Source organism: Pinus tabuliformis, chromosome 7, assembly GCF_031772625.1.
Source record: "Pinus tabuliformis cultivar Carrire ecotype Pingquan chromosome 7, CPIR1, whole genome shotgun sequence".
Classification (NCBI taxonomy): domain Eukaryota; kingdom Viridiplantae; phylum Streptophyta; class Pinopsida; order Pinales; family Pinaceae; genus Pinus; species Pinus tabuliformis.
This window is the reverse complement of record NC_142293.1, coordinates 1,670,296,006-1,670,313,721: the sequence shown is the minus strand read 5'-3', so window position 1 is coordinate 1,670,313,721 and position 17,716 is coordinate 1,670,296,006. Positions and strand designations below refer to the sequence as shown.

The window sequence follows — 17,716 nt, the reverse complement described above, 5'->3', positions numbered from 1 at the left end:
CTCTTACAACAACCTTTGCTAGGGTTTTGTCAAAACTTAGATATCCAACAATTAAATCATGTTAGGGTTTCAACCATAACGAAAGCATCTAGGGTTTCTCTTTCAAGTCCTAGAATCTTATTTCAACTTTTACTAGGGTTTTTATCATAAACCCTAGATAATATCATCAAACCCTAAAAAGCTGTTGAAGAATGTAACTAGTATCGGTCTTCATAATTGTATTTATCCAAAGAAAAGCAAAATAAATTTTATAGTAAAAGAAGAATATTTGGAAGCATGGGTTTCATGCTCTTTTATTTATTTTCTAGGTCATAGCCTCCATTGAAGGCTTCTAGGTTTTGTCATGAGTCAAAAGAGTCTTTGTCACATTTATTAGACCCTTCTTGGGCATTTGTATCATGTAAAGAAATTTATTTTTGAGTCAAAAGTGTCATTTGTCACCTCCTCACCAAGTCAATGCTGTCTTGAAGAAGTTGGCCCAGAAAGAGGGAATTCAACCCTGTGGAAGCAGTATAAATAGAGGCAACTCGACTCATTTGAAGCACACATTCACAAGTTCGATCTACAAGAGAAAGAGGACAAAAAAAGAGAGCGGATTGCAAGAGAAGAAGACCTAATTGATGGAAGAAGCAAAGTCAAAGTTTGGAGCATCTCTCTCTCTCTCACACGGGCGAAGTTTTTAGGGTTTCTAGGCTAGCAACTGGGGCTGAAATTCTGGATTGAAGCTACATCTAAGAAGCTGACACTTGGAGACTTTGGCTGAGATCATGTACTTGAAGGAAGGGCTAACTTGGTGATTGGAGGAGGTCTTTGTCTAGGTCAAAAAGGTCTTGGATAGTCTCATTTTGATTTGAATCTACTAGTGGAAGAGTTGGACTCGGAGGGGTTTTGCCCTTGGTTGAGTGCCTATATTTTGTGTTCCTTGTTCTCGTGATCTTCATACATTTAATTTTGGTAATTGCTTGATGAAAGATAACATAATAAAGAAGTAAAAGAAGCCAACATAAATCAGAAGTAATTATCAAGAAAAGAGGAATCAAACCCTAATCCCTACATGCATTGATTTTTCAACAAAAGCTAGGTTTTTTATTGTATGATCTAACAAACTCTAAAAGTCACAAGTTTAGGGTTTTACCAAAAATGAACAAATAGCAAAAGATAGTTATTACAAGGGTTGATTTAATATAAACACTTTAAGAAAAGAATCTTTACGATTCTATATCAAAACCCTAGACATGAGAGAGTTATTAATAATTTAATATAAAGTAAATTTTAAAGACAAGATTATTGAACCTTATTTTACGTTAAGGACTCACTACAAATCTCGTGATTTTAAACATACCATGAGTTGCTCTCTTTACAAACCTTGAAGGACTTTCTTTGCAATAAAGCTTCTCAAGTCTTCCTTTTGGAGGCTCCCTCTAAATCTAATAACAATCCTTTCTTCTTTAGAATTTACTTGCAAAGCTTCTTCCAAAGAAAATACAAGGAAAGGATTATAATCAAGCAACACAAATAAAGCTAAATATATATAGAGGGAATCAACAAAATAATGGAAGAAATAATGAGTACCTATCTTTTTGAGAAAAGAGAAGCTCCCTCTTGATCTTGCATCAATCTAGTCTTGTGAGGGATCCCTTTATTGAAACAACTCAAGATCTTCCTAACAAAACATATTAGATACATAAATTCTGGAAATAAAAAAGAAAGATTGATCCTAGAGAAAGAAAGATTGATCCTAGAGGCAAACATAAGAGAAACTTTCCAAGACCTAATAACCTATACTATAAGCAAAGGATATACAAGGGATAACATCTCCAAAGACTTAATAGAATAAGTCTTTGATTCCAGAGTCCTCAATTTTGTTCTTCTTTGGTGGAGCTGCGTTAGTGGCAACAATGGCTTGATCTCTTTCTCTCTTTTTGTTCTTAGGATTATCGGGGCATTGGTTCTTATAATGTCCCATCTTGTGACAATGATAGCATTCTATTTTAGAGAGGTCAATCATCCCATGATTTTTCTTTGACCCTCTAAACTTCTTATTTCCTCCTTTCTTCTTGAAGTGAGATGAGTAGGCATTTGAGGTATTTTCTTCATCTTCTTGCTTACCTCCTATCAAGGAAAGATGAGCTTCTTCTTGAATACATGCATACCACATTTCTTCGAAGGAGGGAGAATTTTTCCAACTACTAATTCCAGTTGCAAAGGCATTCCAAGACTTTGGTAGTCCTAGAAGGGCAACAATCACAAGTTCCTTATTAGGAATTATTTCATCAACTGCTTGTAGTTCATCTCTTATACAGGTAATTCTTACAAAGTAAGAGGACACTGTATCATCTTTGGTCATTTTGACAATTCAAAGTTCATTCTTTAGACTTGCCACTTGTCCAATATTCTTGATTGTAAATAACTTGGATAGAGCATCGTACATTTTCTTTGAAGTATCTAGAGTGGATATGTAGGGAATCAATTTGTCTTTAACTCCATCCACAATTAGGTTCATGGCTATAATGTCATTCTCTTTTTATTTCTCCTTCCAGCATCATCTGTAGGTTCTTTAACTTTTCCTTGTATTAATACCAATACTTTATTCCTTGCAAGGATGAGGTCCATCCTTGTCTTTCATGCTCTAAAGTTAGAGGCTCCTTGAAGTTTGTTCTCAGATTTCATTGATGATGCCATAGGTATACTTGTAAATGTCACCCTTACTAGATATCTTTGAAGACTTCAAAAGGTTCTCTTCTTATAGTAGACAAAAACTAGTATATGATCTTCCCAAGACTTCCTTCCTTCTTGTAGATGAAATCCTTCAATAGATCTTCAAAGGTTTAAAACTTCACTTCTCCTTATGATCTAACTTGGAAACTTCTCTTGAATCCTTCCTTAAGATGATGAGAGCTATTGATCTTCAAGCTACCTTTTTCTTCTTCTACTTCACCTTAGCTCTGATACCATGTTAGAAAATCAGAAAGGCAGAAATATTTTCTTATCTTGATAATTACTTGTGATTTCTTTGCAATCTTATTAACTTCTTTTTATGTCTTCTTTTATCTTCTTATCATCAAGCAACTACCAAAACATAAATGCATGAAGATCAAAACAAGGAGACAAGATGTAGGCTCTTAGAGAGGGAAAAACCCCTCTTCTAGAGGAAACCCAAAATTTCTCTTCTCTTCTTTTAGAACCAAATCAAATGAGACAACCAAGACCCTTGACCAAGACAAAGACCTCCTCCAATCCACCAAGTTAGCCTCCCAAGATAGTCCTTCCAATCAACTTCTAATCAACAATAGTCAACCTTCTTCAATATTGCATCAACCATAAAATTCGGCCCTACTACATCAGAATTTCAACCTTACTGTAGACCTGCAATTTTGTCCCTTTCGACAACCCAAAATGTCGCACGTGTAAGCTAGAAACAAGAGAAAATGTGCTTCTTTCCTTTGCTAGGGTTTCTTCTCCCTCCTCAAGCCTTTGTCACCTCCTTTTTTTGCCTTTGCACTCCCTTTCAATTGTAGATCAAACTTCACTTGGATAGATACTCAAATAGGTCGAATTGCACTTCTATATATAGTCTCTTCAAGGTGGTCGAATCCCTTCAATAAGGTCGACTTGTCCTCTTTTGAGGCCGACTTGGTGGAGGAGTTCCTTACATAATTTTTTTTTTTTACTTCTTTGATACAATGAGCCCAAGAAGGGTCTAATATATAATGGCAAGGACAATGACTCGTGACACAAATCCTGAGGCATTCAATGGGTGCTTTGAACTAGAAACAAAATAAATAAAACATGAAACCCATGCTTGTAAATAATTTTTCTTTTTCTCTCTTTTGACAAATACATAAGAATTACATTATGTCATGAACTAGACAACAATTATGAAGACCAATACTAGTTACATTTCTCAACATTGCTGATACATCATATATGATTTGGGACAACAACCTAGAAGAAGATAATTTGGAGGATGGAGCTATACATTTAAAAGAATTGGAAGCAAAACTCTGAAAGATGATGATGAAGCAACAACAACAACAACAACAACAACCATGCCACCCCCATCATCCAGTAGCAATGCTCGAGTTCCACAAGCTTTGCCGCCACCTCCTCCATCTACAACTTCACGTGGAGGTCATGTGCCTTTTGGTTTTGGACATGGCTGTCTGACTATGTGGGAGGAGACTCCCAATAGACCATGAGAAAAGAAATTAGAAATTTCTCGTGGCAAGAGGAAGCGGTAGATAATAGATTTATTTGTTTTTTCTAGTTTCTAGTAGTTTTTATCACTGTTGACTCTTTCATATTTATTATGATATTTTTTGTAAACAACATATGACAATTTAAGTTTGAAGTTTGAAGTTGGCAATTATAACTCATTGGCAATGAATTGTCAATATGATGCTATGCTTCGTGAAAGTTGAAAGTTGAAACATTTCATTTCATGTTTGATATTCTTTGTTATAGTTTTGGCAATGGTAGTAGTTACAAGTACAACTTTAGTGATGACAAATGTTATATATTGAATTTTGAAAGCTTGAAACATATAACTTGTTGACATGTGGTTGATGAAGATTATAACTTCTAGATGATTGATGTTATATGGTTTAATCCATGTTTTTATGCTTTTTATATCTAATTCATCATTTTGTATGCTTTTCTTGACGTAGATGCATCAAAATATATACAAATATATATTATATAAAAATGCGTTCTTGATTTGCTCTTGACTCGGGAGCTTTGGAAAATGTCACTCCCCGCTCTTGCTTCTACACCTGCTTCTTGCTTCTGCTCCTGCTCCCAAGCAACCCAGGGTCATATTAGTATTATAAGAGCAACAAGGTCTATTGGTGTAACAACACTAATTGTGAGTCTAAAACTACATTGTGTTATTGGAAAGATTGTGGATTTGTAGTCTGCTATGTATTGTTGAATTGGTTTTACTTGTATTTTTGTTGGTAAAATCAGCTATTTTGTTTACACAGTTTGTGCACTTGATATCATCCCTGTTTTGAAAATTGAAGAAGTATTGTGGTACTAGTATAGAATACAATTTTGTCATGTGCTATTTTCAACCCTAAGGGTAATTTTCTGGTGAGGGTATTAGAGTGGTATCAGAGCTTTGCATCTTGCCAACCTATGAGCTTATGAACTTTGGATGCTTTCGGGAGATAGAGAAAACGTTATAGTCAGGAAAAAGAAGGGTATCCACAACTCAGTCATGGAAGGCAAGGATGCGTAGCCACCAAAAACTAACCGTTTTGACATCTTAGGGGAGCTAGCAAGAGGGCAACAACAGATAAGCCAATAGATGGCACAAGGGTAGCAACAAATAGCTCAACTATTGACACAAGGGCAGTGGCAGATGGCCCAATTTTTTGCCTAGGTTTTAGCAAATCCGAACAATGTATGTAAGAATGTTGCTAGTGGATTTAATGGAGGTAGCAGGATTTTTGCAGAAGGAAGAAAAACCATAATCTCAGCCCATTTAACATATATGCACAAATTAGCACAGGGGCAACTAGTAGAAGGAACCCTAGACCTCTACTACTACAATTTCTACATGGCCAGGGAGCAACAAACCAAGGACCTGCAGAACAAAATATATATATATATATATTTTTGTTGTTTTTGTTTTTTTTCTCTTTGAATATTTTCGAGAGTATGCATCACTAGGAGAGGATGTTCGAGCAACCATAACCTTTACTTTTGTATTATGAAGGAGAAGTCACTTCATGACAAGACATCAAAGTGTGAGTTTGGGATGACCGAGATCCTTTATTTGGGACATGTAATCAATGCACAAGGAGTACAAGTGCATTAAGAAAAGGTACAAGCCATACAAGATTGGTCCACACCTAAAAACCTTATCGAGTTGCGAGGATTCTTTGGGATTTACAACTATTACAGGTAGTTCACCAAAGGATTCTCTCAGTTAGGCGCACCATTGACAGACTTGATGAAGAAAGTGGCGTTCAAGTGGACAAAGGAGTCTGATAAAGCATTTAACAAGCTCAAGGGGGTGATGAGCTCATTCCCAGTGTTGGCACTTCTGGACTTCAACTGGCCCTTCGTATTGGAGTGCGAAGCTTCGGGTGAGGGGTAGGAGCTATACTGATGTAGAATAAACACCCGATAGCCTTCGAGAGCCATAATTTCAAGGATTCAGAGGGACTCTATTTTATCTACGACAAAGAGATGCTTGTCATTATGCACGCTTTGACAAAATTCAAATAGTAACTTGGTAGGGGTAGGTTTGTGGTCAAAACAAATCACAACAACTTATGACCCTTCTTGGAGAAAAACAACCTGAATGAAAGACAACAAAAATGGGTAAGTAAGATTTAGGCCTATGATTTTGATATTGAGTACATTAAAGGCAAGAAGAACATTATGGCTGATGCACTTTCCATGAAATCAATCGCATTTCACTCATGGAGATCAAAGGGGATTGGAAAGTCCACCTCTTCGTAGAATATTCCAAAACAAGTTTGCTTGTGAGTTGATGGATGGCCTCATTCAGGATGACAGGTACAAAATAATAGATGACATAATTTTTTGGTACTTGAATCCACACTTAAGGAGAAGATCTTGGAATGCTGCACACGACATGCCATTAGTAGGACACCAAGGATTCTTCAAAACTTACAAGAAGATTAGAGAGGTTTTTTTGGAAAGGCCTCAAGGATGATGTGTTGAAGCACATAAGGGAGTGCATGACTTGTCAGTAGAACAAGCCCGAGCATACTCCTCTTGTAGGATTGCTACAACACTTGCCAATTCTAGAGCAGAAATGGGAGAGCATATCGATGGATTTCATCACATGTCTACCAAAGGCACAGGGCAAGGATTGCATCTATGTGATAGTTGATAGGTTGACCAAGTTCACACATTTCTTTGCGATTTTGACAAGTTATAAGGCCGCACAAGTCACATAACTGTTATTGAAGGAGGTTTTTGGACTCCATGGGCTGCCTAAAAGTATTGTTAGTGATTGAGATGGCAAGTTTATGAGCGCATTTTGGCAGGAGCTGTTCAAATTGGTGGGTACGAAATTGATCCCTAGTGCTAGCTATCATCCTCAAACAGATGGCCAAACATAGATTGTGAATAAATGGATTGATTGGTATTTGCGTAACTGTGTCAGGACAATAAAAGGCACTGCTGCAACACCACTTATCATCTATCCATTGGGATGATCCCATTCAGGGCACTGTATGGGTATGATGCCCCATCATTTGTCGATTTGGCATTTGGGGATAGCAGGGCTCCAAAAGCCAAAGGTTGGATAAAAGAGAGTCAGGACATCCTTAGGATCCCTAAGGAGAATCTGTAGATCACCCAGAATCAACATAATATGTATGCAGACAGGCACAGGGTAGAGCGCAACTTTGAGGTAGAAGACTTAGTTTTCCTAAGATTGTAACCATATAGACAACTTTCACTCAAGAAAAATGGTGCAGAGAAACTAAAACCAATATTTTATGGGCCTTACAAAATAATTAGATGGATTGGTGAAGTAGCATATGAGCTGGAGTTGCCAAAGGGAAGCAAAATTCACAATGTCTTCCATGTATCATGCCTTAAGAAGGAATTAGGTCAACAAGTTACTACTTCAGTTGAGCTACCCCCTTTGGATTGATTCTAGAAGCTATGATGGTTTTTAGAGAAGAGATTGAGGGGCATAATGATCTCAGAATATCTCATTATGTGGAAGGATCTTGCAACATCCGAATTTGCAATTGCTTGAGGGCAAACAATGTCAGGAAGGGGGGATTATAATGTCCTCTTCTAATTAAATTACCAAGGGAGGACATAGTAGCCTATTTAACCTCGTAGGCTATAGTCATTTATAAAGGGGGGAGACCCATTATTTGATGTTACTTAGGTAACATTAGATAATTTGGGGCAAATGGAGGGAAACTTGTTAGCCACTCAAAATTAAAATTAGGAAGGAAAACCCCAAAGGGAATCTATAAAAAGGAGAGAGGAGATTCATTATGAGCATGGATTGTTGATCTTTCTAATTTTGGGCTGAGGCTCTTGGAGGATGACCACTTTTCTTTGATTGGTTTTGGTGGTGAAAGATTCCACCCTAGCCAAACCTCGTTTCCTTCTTACTATAGGATCGAACTTTGCTTAGCATAACTTTATGAGGCAACATTTTCCATTCTATGGTAGCGAGGGTTTCTAAGGCAGCATTTTGTGACAGTGAGGGTTTCTAAGGCAACATTCTATGGCATAAAATTACTCTTGAGGCCTTACATGTGGCTGTGAGCTATCTTTGAGGTTTTACCTGTGGCAGCCAGATATTTGTGAGGCATTTGAGGGCTATTTCTTAAGGAAGCAAGGCTGGTAGGTCAATCCTGAGTTAGCGAGCTATCTTTGAGTCAAACGAAGGTTGTTTCCCTAGGGACCAAGGCTAGAACCAACTGTGGGAGGGAACGAATAAGTGCTCTGAGGCAATGAAGAGGTGAGAGACCCATTCTTTGTGGCAGTGAGGTTCGAAGTCCCCTTTCTGAGATAGCGAAGGGGTATCGAGGCTGCGGGAGACTAGTTTAGGCCTGTCTGAGGTAGATTATAGTTGGGAACCAGTTCTCTGTGACAATGGAAGATCAAGAGGCTATTTTTGAGACCACAAACAACAAAAAAGGGGGCAAATAGGAGGCTGCAAGTTTTGGGAGAGTGATGACTGATTGGGACTGAAGCAACTTGGGCAAATACAGTTTGAAGCAACCAACAAGGTCGATTCTTGACAACAAGGAGTAAGGGATAAGTCGAGGTCATATTAGCAGTATGAGAGCAACAAGGTATGCTGGTGTAACAACACTAGTTGTGAGTCGAAAACTACGTTGTGTTATTGGAAAGATTGTGGATTTGTAGTCTACTGTGTACTGTTGAATTGGCTTTACTTGGGTTATTGCTGGTAAAATCAACTATTTTGTTTACACTATTTGTGCACTCAATATCATAAATGTTTTGAAAATTGAAGAAGTACTATGATACTGGTATAGAATAAAATTTTATCATGTGCTCTTTTCAACCCTAAGGGTAATATTCCTAAGAGGGATATTATAGGAGGTTGGACACCTAACTTGAGGACGCTTACATTGAGGAGCATACATCATGGAGGATGGTGATAGATTTGGACACATGTTGAGGAGGAGCATTAAAGCTTAGCAACCACATTAGCACACATAGAATGACATTAGGTGCATGAGAGGACATGTGGCACATAGTTAAAGGAGGAACACCTTGTATGAGGACACTTGAATAGCAAATCATCATGGAAGAGGGAGTTTTGGATTAACAATTTGTTGCTTTACTTGGATTATTGCTGGTAAAATCAACTATTTTGTTTACACTATTTGTGCACTCAATATCATAAATGTTTTGAAAATTGAAGTACTATGATACTTGTATAGAATACAATTTTATCATGTGCTCTTTTCAACCCCAAGGGTAATATTCCCAAGAGGGATATTACAGGAGGTTGGACACCTAACTTGAGGATGCTTACATTGAGGAGCATACGTCATGGAGTATGGTTGTAGACTTGGACACATGTCGAGGAGGAATATTAAAGCTTAGCAACCACATTAGCACACATGAGAATAACATTAGCTGCATGAGAGGGCATGTGGCACATAGTTAAAGGAGGAACACCTTGTATGAGGACACTGGAATAGCAAATCATCATGGAAGAGGGAGTGTTGGATTAACAATTTGTTGTAGAGTACACTATCTTGGTGGAGGGACATTGAGCCCAAGGAGGAACATGCTTGGAGGGTTTCTCACTTTGGGGGTTGGTCCTAGTTTGCCATAGGTGCATTTTCATATGGAGAGCACTTCATGTGGGTACATATGAATAACATTGGAAGCATGAGAGGACATATTGTACATAATAGAGGATGAACACCTTGTATGAGGACACTTGAATAATGGGCCATCAGGAAGGAGGGAGGACATATTGTACATAATAGAGGATGAACACCTTGTATGAGGACACTTGAATAATGGGCCATCAGGAAGGAGGGAGTGTTTGCTTAACAATTTGTTGGGGAGTGCACCATCTTGGATGGGCATTGAGCCCAAGGAGGATCATCCTTGGAGGGCATTTCACTTTGGGGGTTGGATAAGCCCTAGTTTGACGCATGTACATCTTTGTAATTAAGAATGCTCCATGTGGGTTGCCCTGTTGGTTAGCCTCCTTAACCTACTCTATATATAAAGGGAGGAGAGAGTTCTTGCATTCATTATCATCATTGTACTCTATTTTTTGTATTGCCTTGGGAAAGTTTTCCAAGGAGTTGCCCCTCCTTCAAGCAAGGCTACCTATAGTAAATTTCTTCAATCTTCTTCAGCGGGGTAGGTTGGAGATAGGAATATATTTTTCCATTTTCATGTTTTTCGAAGCGTTTCATGGATCCTAATGCACATGGCTCCTAGGTCCAAAATTCAAAAAGGGCGTGGGTTGATATCTTTGTTTTTGGTTAGCCTCCCTAACCTACTCTATATATAAAGGGAGGTGAGAGTTCTCGTATTCATTATCATCATTGTACTCTATTTTTTGTATTGCCTTGGGAGAGTTTTATAGAGCACTGTTACCCCTCCTTCAAGCAAGGGTACCTATAGTAAAATTCTCCGCTCTTACTTAGCAGGGCAGATTGAACACAGGACTATATTTGGCCATTTTCACATTTCTCTAAGCATTTCATAGATCCCAGTGCACATTGCTCCAGGGTCCAAAATTAAAAAAGGGCTCAATTTGTTCAGGATGATGCATACATGCCACTTTGAAATTTTGGCAAAAGAAGCCTTTTTCAAACAAAATTCAGCATTAAAGGGGGGATGTGGGCATAGTAATGCATGAGCAAAAGGTGGCAAAGTATATTTGTGCTGCATGTGAGATGTTTTACGTTGCATGTCATGCACAGAGCCTCCTATTGCACGTGCAGCCTCATGGAGCCCAAAAGTAGCAAACATTGGAGTTCTAGCACTCATGCAAGCAAAAATGACAATTTTCATCTCACATGTGAGAGTTATTCAAGGTGGCCTACGTAATGCCCTAGCTCCAAATTGGCCATGCGATAGCTCATTGGAATCCTTGTGACAGGGTCTACGCCCTTGAAGCAAAATGCTGGAGAAATCTGGTAGGGCGTTTTCTGCACAAGGCAATTTTTGGGATTGGTCAATTCAAACGCCAACTCACACATGGGAATCAAAGAAGGGTCAAACTAGTTGTTGGAGCCACCTAAGCTAGTCGTTGGGCTACTATTCTCTTAGATCAAGTCAAACATGGGAAGTTGGATTCTTGGGACATGGACACACCCTGCAAGGTTTAACAACTATTTCATGGATGATTCAAGGGAATGTTGGTCATTATTTTCAAGAAATAATAATTTATGGACTTTTTCTTCCCTAGTTGGATGGATCAATCCACCTTTTTGTGAGGATCTATTATTTCTCATTGTACGTGTGGCTTTGACCAATTTATTTTATTAATTTTGGGCATATGTATAATAAAATTTTGTGTGGCCAGTTGAGTGATGATTTTAGCATGGAAGAGTTGTGCGCATAAGAGTGAGTGAACATTTTCTATAAGTTACTCTTATTTTGGAATTTCTGAAGAATCCAACGGAGGAACCATCACCTGAATGAACTATTTCTATAAGTTAGTCTAACATTCTGGAATTTGTTGCTGCAAATATATAATGTCAAAAGTCTGCGCCATATAATGCATCTTTAGCTTCCTAGTCATTGAATTTAGAAGTAAGGCATGAGTGGTATCCGACATTTTAGATCATAGCATCCGTTTAAAAACTCTTGGACTCCCGCGACCTGGTTTAACAAGGCGAATCCATTGAAGAGGTGTACAATTAAACAATTGCTTTGGAATATAGCCATGGAGCGCATGATTCTAAGAGAGGTCATGTATTCGTAGCGCTTTCTGCTGGAATTCTCCCACTCAAAGCATTAACGGAAAAGAGAGAGGTTCCCAATATACGGGGGTAGCGTACCATTCAACCAGCAGTAAGGGAGAGAAATTTCAACAACTCGTTTGGCGTTTGGTGTGCACGAAATTCCGTTCCACAGGCAGACGTTATGTGATTTATTAGCCGTCCAGTCGGAGAGCGATCCATCTGGATCGAATGTGATGCCCTTCCGGAAGCTCAGAAGCGCCTCCAGTTGCTTTTGCGTGGAAAGTTGATCAAGTGAAGCTCCAGCTTGCTGAGTCAATAACTATTGTGTGGACCGAATGATTGCTGGTGTTGGCAAACCTCCAACAGCTTGCTCAGCGGTTTGGTAGTAGATTTCCAGCAGCTTTGTCGACTCCACCAGGGAAGAACATTTTGGTTTGTTGGGTTTGGTTTTCCCGGACCACACTATATGTTCAGCTTTATGTTTCCTATTTCACTAACCAGTAGACAATGTAGAAAATTGGCGCAAGTAGTATTGTGAATTTCGCAGTGCACCATTTTATAGGTGAATTGGTTCTGTTCGCCATCAGTGTAGATTCGAAGGCATTGCATTGCATTCCATCACATTCTACAGGAATCCAATCAGTTCCCGTGGAGGCAGGACTGTCCCTCTGTATATGTGTCAGTGTGGCGGCATTTTCATGACCCAATTTCACCACTCATTCCACAACGTCTCTATTTTTGGTTTCTAATTCACTAAACTGCCATACCATTTCACACAACGCATTGGCTCCACTACAAACCGTCGCTCCATATGCCTTCGGTCCTCCACAAAGCCTAACACGTTTTTTGTGTCTATTTTCTGAGCAACAAGGACCTACATACTTGCCCGTCGTATACCAACAACTGGAAAGAGCATCCTAAATCAACAAAACCAGAATTCTGAAGGAGGGTGCGATTCTGTAACCAGAGCGATAAAGGTATTGTGGAAGCACAAGAGGTAGACCCAGGATGTCAGAACGAAAATGTGAGGTGTCTCTGTTTTTTTGAAGAAAATTCGAACTCCTGAGGGACGGTGCAGAACTGTGTCAAGAGCAAGATCAATTTTGTTGCAGATTGAAGACAGTTTGTTCGGGTGAAAATCACAAAGGAATTCTAGCCCGTGAATTGAGCAGATTTATGCAGATGTGGAATCTGTCGTAGTGTATGACGGGCTCCACGCAAGAATCGAGTACACACTGTGAGGCAAAACTCGGATGCTTGAGCAGACCAGACTTCTTTTAAGGTTTTTAGCACTTCTGCTCCTTAAAACTTCCTACAAAGTTGAAATATTTCTTTCATCTCTTCTTCATTCTATGGCTCGACAGGCGCCATTATTCTGGATCACCAACTGATCACCAACAGCATTACATCTCTGTTAGGGTGCCTCATAAGGCGTTGCATGCAAAATTCATCGTAACCGTGTGCACTGTTCGTTGGGCCCATCGTTGCCCTCTAAAATATTCGTGTTTATTGACAGTGTATGCCTTGAATTTCTGTAATATGTCTGTCGAAGCATTTGCACAGATTTTCCAGGAATATTTTCTTCATGGTCATTATTTGTGAAAACGGAATTGAATTCACAAAATTTGGGTTTAGTCCATTATTTTTTAACATTCCATTACATAAAAAAAAAAAATCAGTGCTTCCCCTATAGTTGTCAAGTTTCAAGATTTTATTTTTTGGGGCTAAAGAGAATACCTTGCAGTGACATTGGTTCATAGTTGTAAACAAGTTTTAAAGTGTAAGTTTGACATTGGAGAAAATGACTCAAATTGGTGAAATATTGGAGTTCTTAAAAACTCTGATACATTCCTCTGATCATGGTACAGTAAGAATAAGCAAAGCTTCTCTTGTTGACATTAGAACCTGTTTGCATAATGTACAAGAGAATATTGAGTTTTTGCAGCTTGAGACAAAGCTACAGCAGGAAGAATTACAGCAGTGGAGTCATCATTCTGAACCTGTTTCTGTTCAGAAGATTGAAACAGATTCCCATAAACAACAAAACAATAATGTTACAGTTCATTCAGATTTAGTACCCCATAAAGCAGCAGTGGTACATGCAGATGCAGAAACTCAATCTGCTATTTCCAAGCACATTATCAGACCTTGGGAAGAGCTTGTCCACAACAAGCATAGAACTGGTCTTGGATATGACAAGGACTTGTCCTTTCATATTCCAGACTATGCCAAGCCCATTCAGTTTCAGAGTGCTGGATTCATTCATGACAGTTCCCCTGCTCCTCATGACAATTCAGCTTCAGCTGTTCCAGATTCTGCTCCTCTTCCACAGCGACAACAACAACAACAAAAACAACAGATCGTGAAATGCCAACACTGTGACCGAGTTGGCCATTTGAAAGATCACTGTTTTGATCTTCATCCATGTAAGCACTGTCATAAAACCAACCATTCTTCACACAGATGCTTCAACAACAAACACCCTGCAAGAACAAAGATTCATCTTGGATGGATCGCTTCTTGGCAATGGGCATCAACAGCCAAGAAGATATTCCAAACACATGTCGGAACTTGTTCCAGAGTATTGAAAAGTCTTGCAGCTGAGTTTTCTCCATCTTCTCACCTTGTATCTGACAGGGGGGGAAATGATGGTCATCTACAAGCTTCAAAGTCACATCAAGCGAGCCTGAGCCACAACCTGCCACACCAGTTTCAGAGTTGTAGCCAGAGACAAAGATGCCTGAACATGCCTTCAGTTGGCAATCTGGGACACTTCCTCTAGCAGAAGACTTCAGCTTCTTGCCAGTTTCGGAAGCATTCTGGGAACAAAATTGAGAACACTTCCTCTAGCAGAAGACACCAGCTTCTAGCCAGCTTTGGAAGAGTTCCAGGAATTGCATTAAGCATTCCAGAGTTGTTGGTCATCCTTAAACCATCACAGGTTGAGACTTCCCTTTTCAGGTTGAAGTTTTACCTTTTATGCGGGGTGAGACCTCCCTTTTATGGTTGAAGGTTTCCCTCTTTAAAACAATAGGATCACTTCCTCTAGCAGAAAACTTCAGTTTCTTGCCAGTTTTGGAAGAGTTCCGGGAGCTGCACTAAGCGTTCCAGTGTTGGTGGTCATCCTTAAACCACTGCCCTTTATACCAACATTTCATAGAGCACATTCAGCCTAGTGCTGCCATGCATTTTTTGCACATTTTGTATTACAGCTCTCTTCTTGGACTCATACATAACTCTTCGGATGAAGGGGGGGAATGTTGGACACCTAATCCTAAATGGGTTAGTGTGGAAGCCGAATAGAACAAAGCAGTCCAAGAGACCTTGGGATCTGAAACCCAAGAGTCACGTATTGTACTATAAATGTATATCTCATGTTAATAAAAAATGTACTGCATGATTTATCTTTCATATTGTCTTTGCTTTCCATGTGTGTTTAACAGCTATATCAGCCCTTCACGAATCTTGTGGCAACTTCTTTCTATTTGTAGGTTCACTGGAAGATATGGCTATTATGCAGGTGCCCAGATGCATTTTTTGATGTCTTCATACACTGTTTTACAGATATGCCATTCTATACAGTTGAGATACCTGTTATTTTTTCTGCATCCTTCCAGATTTGTTGAGCATATGGACACTGGATCATCAATTATCCAATGTTTTCTTTTTCTCCCCTGTACATATAGCAGATGCTGGGACCATTCTTTCCCCCTTTTTTAACATATCCCAAATCAGGACCCTATTTTGAACAGCTAACCATAAGAAAATCGTGGTTTTCATAGGAGTCTTAACTATTCCAAATCTTAGTCCACCAGCACACCTCTGCCTGGTCTTATGATTTATCTTGTGTCCTAATCTAGCAGTATACATTCCCAAAGTCTTATCCTGTGCCCATGCCAACAAATCTGTTCCATACATCAGCCTTACATGAATCTATTCCGAACTCTGACACTAGTAATTCCCCTAGCTTCTCTTTTCCTTTCTAATTCCAAAGACTGCGCTGTTCTCCACCCTTGAGAACAGATGGTGGCCAAAGCTACCTGCATTTAAATAATAAATACCTTGACCATGTAACTGTGCTTAGTCATCAGGAGGTAATAAGAGTGCATTTCCACACCCCCGAGATAGAACCAATACCTAGTCTTGCCTGAGTGCTCCATCCACTCTTACAAGTCAAATTGTCCCAAGTAATACGGAAAGCCAAAATTAAAGCCTTACACTTGATAGTCTTTAAACTCTCTCTAGGGTTGCTGATCCAATCTAATAGGTATCCTGGCACTGTATATTTCTGCTCAATTACTTTCTTTCACAACTATGTTTAGTCAAGGGGTTTCATAAGCTTTTAGCAGCAAGAGGTTTCTCAAATGGATGAATGTATTTTAAACCTAAACCACCCAGATCCTTTGCCATTGCAATCTACTTAGCCATGAATCCCTTGATCGTCATTTTTGCCTCTCCATAAAAGAGTGAAGCACACTTTCCTAAACCTCTCAAGAACACCTTTCAGAATAAATGCAGGTGAATGCCAATACACAGGAGGAATAGCTTTCAAAACAGAATTAACCAGAGTTAACACCTTGATAAGCATCTGTTTTTTTTTTTTTTAATATCATAACCGGCAATTGCACAACTGTTATGATACTATTCTGACCATGTCATAATTACCGTTAAAAAACGAGATGTCAAAGTCGGAGAACATTACCCTTGATAAATTCTTCTAATAAACATTTCTCATGAATATTTAGAAGAATGTCAAACATGTTATGGAATTAAATATCACAATATCCGAGCCTTCTTATCTGTTTTCTGATTTGATTTATTTATTTATTTACTGGTTAACAATGAACACAGTTTCACGAGCTTAGTGAGTTCGTCTATGGTCTCTGAATTTTTTTAGTTTCAGCAACTATAACTAGGATTTTCATTCTTGTGAAACTAGTGTTCATGCACTGGAATTAAAAATTTATTTCCTATTCAACCTGGACATGACTCTTTTCTTTTCTTTATTGCAGGTGTTTTCTAAGCTAAGAGAGAATAGGTTTCCAGGTGAATATGAATTGAGGGAACTTGTTGGCAGCTCGTTGGGAGCAAAATATTAGCCTGCTCTAACTCTGCATTTGCTTTACAGATGACTGATATAGATGAAAATGTCGTGAATCTTATAAAGCACGTTGGTTCATTGTAACTATTCCCACACATTATTCTTTCTTTCACTAGTTGCAAAAAGACATCTTTCTTTGAATTGAATGTCTCACTTTCTGTGGTATGCAAACCTTAATTGTTGCTTACAGATTAATGCACCTATTGAAGACATGAAAGTGAATTGTAAGGGAATATCTGCAGTAGTATGAAGGGAATTTTAATTGGTGTTAGTTAGTAACATGGATTTTGGAACCAGAGTGTAGATGTCAGAGTGGTATGTGATGATCTATCATTGCAAAACCTGTGTACTAGTGTTATCTGGTTCGATATCTGTGGCCTGGCGCAGTTATCATTTTCAGTGTTGCAGGATACCTATAAAATTGTTTCCTTTGTATGGATATGCATTGTTTGCAGTTGAAGTCTGGATGTCTGAAAAATAACAATATCTGGGTTTCTTATTCGCATCTCGAAGTGGAGATTGGTAGTGAATTATAGCGTGTAATTGCAAATAATTATGAACCGATTCAGCACTAAATTTAATTCATCGTTCCAGTGGGGGGGCTTATTTACAAGCTATTGTGCGAGGTGGTTTTTCGTATGTATCTGAGATGGAGATTGGCCATGAATGCGACGAAGTGGTTCCAAATAACTAT

General features: G+C 38.8%; 1 protein-coding gene across 1 annotated transcript in view; it reads left to right on the top strand.

Moving 5' to 3' along the window:
* Positions 1–17,461, top strand: part of LOC149254871 (selT-like protein) — a 92,186-nt gene extending 74,725 nt beyond the window's left edge. The window contains exon 4 of the mRNA XM_089460249.1: positions 16,934–17,461. Coding sequence (XP_089316375.1) covers positions 16,934–17,020 — 87 coding nt within the window. The 3' untranslated portion in view covers positions 17,021–17,461. The remainder of the gene's footprint in view (positions 1–16,933) is intronic.
* Positions 17,462–17,716: the final 255 nt, after the last annotated feature.